Raw genomic sequence first — 10878 nt, 5'->3', positions numbered from 1 at the left:
TGAAATTGTTTAGCCTTTCTCCCTTCTTCTTTTGTTTGTTTGTTTTTTATAAATTTATTTATTTTAGTTGGGGGCTAATTATTTTACAATATTGTAGTGGTTTTTGCCATACATTGACATGAATCAGCCATGGGTTTACATGTGTTCCCCATCCTGAACCCCCCTCCCACCTCCCTCCCCATGCCATCCCTCTGGGTCATCCCATTGCCCCAGCCCTGAGCATTTGTCTCATGCATCGAACCTGGAATGGTGTTCTGTTTCACATATGATAATATACATGTTTCAGTGCTATTCTCCCAGAACGTCCCACCCTCACCTTCTCCCTCAGAGTCCCTAAGACTGTTCTATGCATCTGTGTCCCTTCTTCTTTTGGGCTTCTCAAGTGGCGCTAGTTATAAAGAACCTGCCTGTCAATGCAGCAGACACACGTGACATGGGTTTGATCCCTGGGTTGGGAAGATTCCCTGGAGGAGGGAATGGCAACCCACTCCAGTATTCTTGTCTGGAGAATCCCATGGACAGAGAAGCCTGGTGGGCTACAGTCCATGGGGTCACAAAGAGTCAGACATGACTGAAGCGACTTAGCATGCACAACCTTCTTCTTTTAGCTCTGGCCCATTTGACCCTGCTAAGATCTCTTTCCAATTCTGTAACCTAAGCCCTCATTATCTTCTGCTGGGTACTCTATAACCACCTCTTTTCTGGCTGTTTCTCTACTGAGTCCATCCTACCTGACTACCTTTTTTTTGTAGTGCTGCTTTCCCTAAGTCGTTCCTAAAGTCACACCTTCACAGTGCCCTGTTCTCTTAGCTTCATCAGGTCCAGACTCTTCTGTCTGTCTCTCAAGGCCCAACCTCTTCTGCATAACTTTCTTCCTAACAAGCTGGTGTCCTTGCCTTTGCGTGGACAGCCTCTATTAATCCCCCAGTTGACTTTTTGTTCCTGCAGTTCTCTTCATCTTTCCTCATGTGCTACCTCTTCTACAAAGACTTCATTGATATCTCTACCACAATCACTTCTTTATATTGTGAATTCCTATCATGACATACTGCACTCAGCCTCTGTATTTTCTTATATTGTTTCTATTACTGAATGCATGTGCCTTGTCTCCTTGGCTGGAATAGTGGCTGTGTGAGTATGAAGACTATCTCCTTCTGCCCTCAATGCAAAGCACAAAGATGCTCCTTCCCTTATTTTACAATTTTTCACTCATTAGTGTGTCAATTTAAAGTTACAAAGATACTTTTTACTTTTAGAATTGCCTTTTCATCTGTTGCCTTTGTTCTCCTGGAAAGAGGAAGGACTTCTATGGAAAGACTGCTATAGCAGCTCCACCCAAATTTTTGATTCTCTCCACAGATTGGAGGCTAATAGGAAGCCAGTATTCTCTAATTCCAGGCCAGAAGTGATCCGAAAAGTAAGAGTCAGGCAGAGGTAAGAAACCAGCCCCCTAATTTAATCCTGGGTTATCCTGACAAAGACAAAGACCACTTTCTTCAAATGATTTTCTCCTGGTTTCAGTGGCTGCTGTTTCCTAACTGTAACAAAGTGAGGAGAGAAACTTAATTGGGAAAAACTTTTTAAAATTATTATTCTTAAAGTGCATGTGGAGAATACATGAGGGAAAAGGTATGCAAGAAGCGCACTACTGCTTCACTTTTTCTATCTCCATTGTCAACACAAGAGGCTGTCAGTGCTCCCTCAGCACCCAGTGGAGCTATTAGCGATCGCACACTTCAGGGGCCCCACGCCTCCCTGTGGAACTGGTGAAAAAGTGGTATTTAGTTCCACACACTTGGCCCCGTACATACGCACACAGAATCATTCTCCTTAGCCCTGTCTTTCCCTGTCCTTGTTCATACAAATTCCTATCTGATGTCATCAGTGATTAATTTGCCCAGTCCATCTCAGAGGACTGACCCTTGGGTTCCAGCCTTGCTGGTGAGGTATTTTAGTTGTTTACTGGCATAACAGGTATGCTGGAGGGACCACGAATCACCTGTGATTTTCCACAGTCATTACACCAAACTTTCAATGGCATTAAATTCAGTTTTCACATAGGTGGAGTCTCTCCCTGTGAAGAAAAAAAAAGGTTGTAAATACAATGCTTTCAAATGAAAGCAGTGATTAGCATTTGACTGTCATCCACTTTGTTTTGCTCCCTGGATTACTTCAGTTAGAATTTCTGGTACTGTAGAAAACCAGTTGAGAAAATAGCAATCCTTTATGAGCAATTTTCGGTTTTCTAACCTTTTTGCAATCTTCCGCTTTAATTTGTTTTCCATTAGTATACGCTCAAATGTAGTGAAAAGAAAGAGTACTGAGCTGTGAGTGGGAGACGGAGATTATTCCAGTTCTGGATTCTCTCGCATTGAGATCATGGTCAGGCCGTTTTCCCTGTGTGCACCTCAGTTTCCTCATTTGTCAAAAGAGGGACTTGGACAAGATAGTCTTTAAGGGTCCCTCCAGCTTTGATATGTTGCAATTCCAATCAAGTATTGTATTTTCATGGATTATTTTTTAGACTCAAAACCAAATATCTAACACTGACATTAGCAGGTTTTTTAAAAATCTTTTTCTTCCTCAATAATAAGCCTCAGAGGTGGGATTTCAAAATTAGAATTTCCCACGGATTGCAGCCATAATGACAGAATCATCACAGGAGTAGTATTAGAGTTAATATTCTTATCTGTAGATATCTGGAGAAGCAAATAATGTTTGAAGATCTTTTTGGTCTTTCTTTGTGTGTTCTTATCCAGATGTGACTGTATAATGAGTGTATCTTAGTGCTTAGAAAAGTGGCAATGTAATGAGCAAAGGAAAATAAGGCCCCCTCCTTTTATCTTTGCCCCAACCTGTCTTTGTGATTGTTTTTTCAGTGAAACCACCGGTTTTGCCGCTTGGAGATATCAGGTATGTTCCAGCACTCATTCACTGCTAATAGGGGCTGCTAATAGTGTTCCCGTCTCCTGTCAGGGCTGTCACGGTTGATTTTTTTTACATTTCTGTGAGTTCCATCAAGCTTAACAGCTGAAAATCAAGCTCATTAAGAAACTCCCTAAGTATTTCAGAGTGAGCTGATTTTCCAAGGCTAGACTTGGGCACAGAATCTGGTGAAAAGGAATCTAGGTATGAATCCAATAAGAACCAGGGACTTTCTTCTCAGAACTTTGGGAGGAAAGAGGGAGTTGATGCCCCTCAATGGGATGCTCCAGATGATGGCGTTTGTGTTTAATTTGGCAAAATTGCCCAACGACCTCGAGTATTCCAGTAACGTCCATGTAGCTACTGAATATATTTGCATGGGCATGAAAGCAGCTCTATCGCTTGGTGCATTTGTGTCCTAGGGCCCCTGTCATGAATCACCACAAACAGTGGCTTACAGCAGCATAAACTTATGGTCACAGGGCTGTAAGCCAGAAGGCTGAAATGGAGGTATCAACAGGGGTGATCCCTTTTGGAGGCTCCAAGGTAGAATCCATTCCTTGCTTCCAGTGACTGTGGATGCTGCGTGATATCCTTGCCTTGTGGCTTGTAGGACTTGAATCCCTGTCTCTGTCTTTTTTTGTTTATTTTTAAATTATTTATTTTGGGGTTATTTATGTGTCAGTTTTATTGGGCCACAGAGTGCCCAGATATTTGGTTAAACATTAATTCTGGGTGTGTCTGTGAAAGTGCTTCTGAATGAGATTAACATTTGAATTAGCAGACTGAGTAAAGCAGATTACCCTCCCTAACATGAATGGGGCCCATCCAATCAGTTAAAGGTCTGAACAGAAAAAAAGGCTGACTCTCCTGCAAGAGACAATTCATCCTGCCTGACTGCCTTTGAACTGGGACATTGGATTTTTCCTCCTGTCTTTGGACTCAAATGAACATTAGCTCTTTCGGGGTCTCAAGCCTGTTAGTTTTCAGACTGGAACTACACTACTGTCTCCCCTGGCTCTCCAGCTTGCTGACCACAGATTGTGGGACTTCTCAGCCTCCACGGTTACATAAACTAATTCCTTATAATAAATCTCTTTCAGTTCAGTTCAGTTCAGTAGCTAAGTCGTGTCCGACTCTTAGCGATCCCATGAATTGCAGCACGCCAGGCCTCCCTGTCCATCAGCAACTCCCAGAGTTTACCCAAACTCATGTCCATCGAGTTGGTGATGCCATCCAACCATCTCATCCTCTGTTGTCCCCTTCTCCTCCTGCCCCCAATCCTTCCCAGCATTAGGGTCTTTTCCAATGAGTCAACTCTTCGCGTGAGATGTCCAAAGTATTGGAGTCTCAGGTTCAACATCAGTCCTTTCAATGAACACTCAGGACTGATCTCCTTTAGGATGGACTGGTTGGATCTCCTTGCAGTCCAAGGGACTCTCAAGAGTCTTCTCCAACACCACAGTTCAAAATCATCAATTCTTCTGCGCTCAACTTTCTTTTTTTTTTTTTTTTTAATTTAAGAGTTTATTATGATTTATAAGTCTCATTTTAAAAACATCAGTCCATCAAACCATGTAGAAATAAGTATGCAAAAAGTCTGCAAAACAAAACATACTTTAAACATGTTTAAGTAGAGAAGTTATCTGAAATTCTGGATTTTCAGTCACTTCATTATTTGCATTATTATGCAATGGCAGCCAAATAATCCTTAACTTCAGTTGGGGTAAGCCTCCTAAATCCGGCTTCATTGCAGATTCCAACTTCTATATTATCTTCTGTCATCTGCCCTTCAAAGCTTTCCTTTAGGGTTAATATGGCTGTATGAATGGCATCTTCAAGTTCCAGATCTTCATTATATCTTTTCTCAAGAAAAGTTTTCCCATTCACATAGTTCTTTCCCATTGCTGTGGCTTTCCAGGCAAAGTAAGCTCCAGATGGATCTGACTGAAATAAATATGGCCGTCCCTCATTCCAACCACAGATAAGTAAAGAAACTCCAAATGGGCGAACACCACCTGACTGGGTGTATTCCTGCATCACAGAAGCTACCCTCTGGACCAGCTGAGCTGTGGGGATGGGTTCTTGGTAAATGAGATAGTACTGTTGAGCTAGTTTTCGAGCTCTGTGCACAAGTACCCTGTAATCTGGGCCCATGCCACTATACACCAAACCTATGTGCTTGGTGATTGGTTCCACTTTGTGGACACTTCGCTCATCATACAGAATGGATTTCTGTTTCTTCTCAGTTGCCAAGACCACACCATTTGCAGCTTTTATTCCCACTGAAGGAGCTCCTCCAGCTACAGCAGCCAAAGCATATTCTATCTGGACAAGTTTACCAGATGGGCTGAAAGTAGTCAGCGAAAAGCTGTAACCACGCTCCGCCATCTTTACCCGAAGACCTCAACTTTCTTTATAGTCCAACTCTCACATCCATACATGACTACTGGAAAAACCATAGGTTTGACTAGACGGACCTTTGTTGGCAAAGTAATGTCTCTGCTTTTAAATATGCTGTCTAGGTTGGTCATAACTTTCCTTCCAAGGAGCAAGCATCTTTTAATTTCATGGCTGCAATCACCATCTGCAGTGATTTTGGAGCCCCCCAAAAATAAAGTCTGACACTGTTTCCACTGTTTCCCCATCTATTTCCCATGAAGTGATGGGACCAGATGCCATGATCTTAGTTTTCTGAATGTTGAGCTTTAAGCCAACTTTTTCACTCTCCTTTCTCACTTTCATCAAGGGGCTTTTTAGTTCTTCTTCACTTTCTGCCATAAGGGTGGTGTCATCTGCATGTTTGAGGTTATTAATATTTCTCCTGGCAATCTAGATTCCAGCTTGTGCTTCCTCCAGCCCAGCGTTTCTCATGATGTACTCTGGATATAACTTAAATAAGCAGGGTTACAATATACAACCTTGACGTACTTCTTTTCCTATTTGAAACCAGTCTGTTGTTCCATGTGCAGTTCTCACTGTTGCTTCCTGACCTGCATACAGATTTCTCAAGAGGCAGGCCAGGTGGTCTGGTATTCCCTTCTCTTTCAGAATTTTCCACAGTTTATTGTGATCCACACAGTCAAAGGCTTTGGCATAGTCAATAAAGCAGAAATAGATGTTTTTCTGGAACTCTCTTGCTTTTTTGATGATCCAGCACATGTTGGCAATTTCATCTCTGGTTCCTCTGCCTTTTCTAAAACCATCTTGAACATCTGGAAGTTCATGGTTCACGTATTGCTGAGGCCTGACTTGGAGAATTTTGAGCATTACTTTACTAGTGTGTGAGATGAGTGCAATTGTGCGATAGTTTGAGCATTCTTTGGCATTGCCTTTCTTTGGGATTGTGATGAAAACTGACCTTTTCCAGTCCTGTGGCCACTGCTGAATTTTCCAGATTTGCTGGCATATTGAGTGCAGCACTTTCACAGCATCATCTTTCAGGATTGGAAATAGCTCAACTGGAATTCCATCACCTCCACTAGCTTTGTTTGTAGTGATGCTTCCTAAGGCCCACTTGACTTCACATTCCAGGATGTCTGGCTCTAGGTGAGTGATCACACCATTGTGATAATCTGGGTCGTGACGATCTTTTTTGTACAGTTCTTCTGTGTATTCTTGCCACCTCTTCTTAATATCTTCTGCTTCTGTTAGGTCCATACCATTTCTGTCCTTTATTGAGACCATTTTTGCATGAAATGTTCCCTTGGTATCTCTAATTTTCTTGAGAAGATCTCTAGCCTTTCCCATTCTATTGTTTTTCTCTATTTCTTTGCATTGATCACTGAGGAAGGCTTTCTTATCTCTCCTTGCTATTCTTTGGAACTCTGCATTCAAATGGGAATATCTTTCCTTTTGTCCTTTGCTTTTCACTTCTCTTCTTTCCACAGCTATTTGTAAGGCCTCCTCAGACAGCTATTTTGCTTTTTTGTGTTTCTTTTCCATGGGGATGGTCTTGATCTCTGTCTCCTGTACAATGTCACGAACCTCTCTCCATAGTTGTTCAGGCACTCTGTCTATCAGATCTTATCACTTGAATCTATTTCTCATTTCCACTGTATAATCATAAGGGATTTGATTTAGGTCATATCTGAATGGTCTAGTGGTTTTCCCTACTTTCTTCAATTTCAGTCTGTATTTGGCAATAAGGAGTTCATGATCTGAGCCACAGTCCACTCCCAGTCTTGTTTTTGCAAACTGTATGGAGCTTCTCCATCTTTGGTTGCAAAGAATATAATCAATCTGATTTCAGTGTTGACCATCTGGTGATGTCCATGTGTAGAGTCTTCTCTTGTGTTGTTGGAAGAGGGTGTTTGCTATGACCAGTGCATTCTCTTGGCAAAACTCTATTAGCCTTTGCCCTGCTTCATTCTGTACTCCAAGGCCAAATTTGCCTGTTACTCCAGGTATTTCTTGACTTCCTACTTTTGCATTCCAGTCCGCTATAATGAAAAGGACATCTTTTTTGGGTGTTAGTTCTAAAAGGTCTTGTAGATCTCCATAGAACCTTTCAAGTTCAGCTCCTTCAGCATTACTGGTCGGGGCATAGACTTGGATTACCGTGATATCGAATGGTTTCCCTTGGAAATGAACAGAGATCATTCTGTTGTTTTTGAGATTGCATCCAAGCACTGCATTTTGGACTCTTTGTTGACTATAATGGCTACTCCATTCCTTCTAAGGGATTCTTGCCCACAGTAGTAGATATAATGGTCATCTGAGTTAAATTCACCCATTCCAGTCCATTTTAGTTCACTGATTCCTACAATGTCGACGCTCACTCTTGCCATCTCCTGTTTGACCACTTCCAATTTGCCTTGATTCATGGACCTAACATTCCAGGTTCCTATGCAATATTGCTCTTTACAGCATCAGACCTTGCTTCTATCACCAGTCCCATCTACAACTGGGTGTTGTTTTTGCTTTGGCTCCATCCCTTCATTCTTTCTGGAGTTATTTCTCCACTGATCTCCAGTAGCATATTGGGCACCTACCGACCTGGGGAGTTTATCTTTCAGTGTCCTATCTTTTTGCCTTTTCGTATTGTTCATGGGGTTCTCAAGGCAAGAATACTGAAGTGGTTTCCCTTTCCCTTCTCCAGTGGACCACATTCTGTCAGACCTCTCCAGCATGACCCGTCCGTCTTGGGTGGCCCCACACGACATGGCTTAGTTTCATTGAGTTAGACAAGGCTGTGGTCCATGTGATCAGATTGGCTAGTTTTCTTTGATTATGGTTTCAGTGTGTCTGCCCTCTGATGCCCTCTTGCAACACCTACTGTCTTACTTGGGTTTCTCTTACTTTGGACAAGGGGTATCTCCTCATGGTCGCCCCTCCTGCGCTTCTCGGCCTTTTGGCTAAGATCAAGTGTAGTGTAAATCTCTTTATATATATATCCTCTTGGTTCTGCTTGTCTGGAGACCCCTGAATTATATTTTATATGTATTCTTATAATGACTGTGCAATCCCTCATTCTCTCTACCTTTCTCAACATTCTTTCATAACCAATGAGACATTATCAAGTGTGAGAGGCTAGGTATGCAATTCTTGGTAATTTTCAAAGTATATATTTTCATTCTTGCTTACTTGAGACTGACACAACAACCAATATTAAAATTTGTTTAACTCTATAGTATCTTGTATTTCTCCTTTCTTTCAGCTCTGATGAACTTTAGATTAGTAATCACCTTCTCATTTTTGAAATATTCTCTTGCACTTTTCTTTTAGTACACTAAGTTATACTGAAAAGCATAACTAAGTTATACTTCTGAGACCACTTTTTCATTTACATTTTTGTGGAATATCTCTTAAATCTTGCTCTTTTTCTCAGTCCTGTTTCTATTACTCTACTCCAAGCCCTGATCTCCTTATGCCTGGCAAACTTTAATAGCCTTCTGGTTGACTCCCTGGCTCCCAGCTGGTCTTTCTCTGTGATTCTGTGATGCATAGGCATTCTAATGATCTTGCATCTTGGCAAGACTGTAATTTTAGAATTTTGGGGGCTCAAGCAAGTAACAAAGACTGCCTAAGTTAGGGAGGTCAGGAAAGGAATGCAGAAAACACATCAACCTCAGTTGGGTGGAAATAGCCATCAGTCCTCAGGTGGATTGTCTGGCTGAAATGTAGTGGCTTAGGGTAGGAGTGGGGGTCCAGTACCCAGGCTGCAACTTATCAAGGATGTGACTAGCATGCAGGCCTCCTGGAGACTCCCTATAATGGGAGATTCATTGCTCCTAACACCCAGGTTGCAGTTTTTATCAGAGCACCCTCTGCTTATTAGCAGAATCTCCATGGGGAATCCTCATACATTCCCTGTGCTCACCTTTCTTTGATGGTAGCACTAAGGAGAAATATGGGGAGAGGAGGGCATGGCAATTATTGTTCTAGCTGACTAGCACTTTCCTTTTACATATTCTCCAGTTTCTCTCCCTTCACCAGCTCTCCAGCCACCTTGAATTCTGTTTGGCCCCAAGCAAGATTCCAATGCATTTTCATGATTCCCTGAGGAGTGTCCATTTTATTACGTGACACTAGTCCCATGGCTGCCTGGTCTGGACACTTGAATCAAGTGGGCCATTGAGTCCTTTCTACAGAGTTTCTGTATTTAAGATCAGAGAGTAGTTCAGTTATCCCTCTTCTGGGTAGCTGGCTTTGTTAAAATGTGATGCTCTGGAGTCACTGGTGATAGTAGTGAGAGGAAAGAATGAAGTCATGCTGCAGATAGGAGTAGAGACAGGGGACATGCAGGTGAAAAGCTAATCCTATGGCTCAAGTTCAGTTGTTTCTAAGGCCCAGGGGAATTCCTGGCCTTTATTCCCTGGGAGAGTGATGATGATAGCTCACATGTACGTCATGCTCCAAGCACTAGAAGTAATTTATTTGAGCCTTATAAAAACCCTATGAGGAAGATGATATTACCATCTCCATTTTACAGATGAAAAAATTAAGGCATGGGGAGATTGGATAGCTTTTAAAAAATTTTTTATTGGAGTACAGTTGCTTTGCAATGTTGTGTTAGTTTCTGCTGTACAGCAAAGTGAATCAGCTATACGTATAACTATGCATATCTTTTTCAGATTTCCTCCCCATTCACAGAGCATAAAGTAAAATTCCCTGAGCTGTATAGTAGTTTCTCGTTAGTTATCTATTTTATATATAGTATCAATAATGTATATACGTCCGTCTAAATCTCCTAATTCATCCCATCCTCCTTTCCCTCCCTTGGTGTTCATATGTTTGTTCTCTATGTCTATTTCTGCTTTGCAAGTAAGATCATCTATACCATTTTTCTAGATTTTACATATGTGTGTTAATATATGATATTTGTTTTTAGGAGATTCAATAGCTTGCCCAAGGTCACAAAGTTAGGACTTGTACCCTTGAGGTCAGATTCCATGCTCTTGATATTATAACATAAATCCTTGTAGCATTTCTCTAAATCCCCTTTGCCTAAGCTGGTTCAAGTGCCCTACAGTCACCCCCAAGCAAGATAAAGAGGCTGATGGATACGATTGCCTTTTTCAACAACCAACTGTAAAAGTTTAATTCTCTCTGGCTCTCACTTTTGCTGCCTCCCTTCTCCTTTTCTCTTTATTTTTTTCCTTCCTTCTCTCTAGTTCACTTTGTACCTTTTTCAAGCTCATTTATTGACCATTTCCCCAGTCTTCTTGATTATACTCAGCAGCAGCAGGCAATAATATTGTCATTTTTCTATCTCGAAAAATCCCCTCTTGACTTGATTTTCCCCTTCAGCTTCAGCCCCATCTTTTCATTCTTTCCTAAACCCCCTCCAGTCAGGCTTTTGTACCCATGCCTACTGAAACTGCAAGGCCACCGGTGCCCTTCACATTGCTAGATCCAGTGGTCCGTTCTCATATTACTCGACTTCCCAGCAGTGTTTTGAAGCATTCACTCTTTCTTCATTCGTATACTTTCTTCACTTGGCTTCTAGGG

General features: G+C 41.7%; 1 protein-coding gene across 1 annotated transcript; it reads right to left on the bottom strand.

The window, feature by feature from the left end:
* Positions 1-4420: 4420 nt before the first annotated feature.
* Positions 4421-5331, bottom strand: LOC145535872 (proteasome subunit alpha type-2). Its single transcript, XM_081564218.1, has one exon. The coding sequence runs from the start codon at positions 5314-5316 to the stop codon at positions 4612-4614; it is 705 nt and encodes a 234-aa protein (XP_081420344.1). The 5' UTR covers positions 5317-5331; the 3' UTR covers positions 4421-4611.
* Positions 5332-10878: the final 5547 nt, after the last annotated feature.

Source organism: Giraffa tippelskirchi, chromosome X (genome assembly GCF_054371585.1).
Source record: "Giraffa tippelskirchi isolate mGirTip1 chromosome X, T2T-mGirTip1v1.2.pri, whole genome shotgun sequence".
In the NCBI taxonomy this organism is placed as follows: domain Eukaryota; kingdom Metazoa; phylum Chordata; class Mammalia; order Artiodactyla; family Giraffidae; genus Giraffa; species Giraffa tippelskirchi.
The sequence above is the reverse complement of the archived record's forward strand: the minus strand, read 5'-3'. Positions and strand labels throughout refer to the sequence as shown.

Bases quoted from the DNA above. Each gene is read 5' to 3' on its own strand.
- LOC145535872 (XM_081564218.1), bottom strand. From the start codon at position 5,316: ATGGCGGAGCGTGGTTACAGCTTTTCGCTGACTACTTTCAGCCCATCT.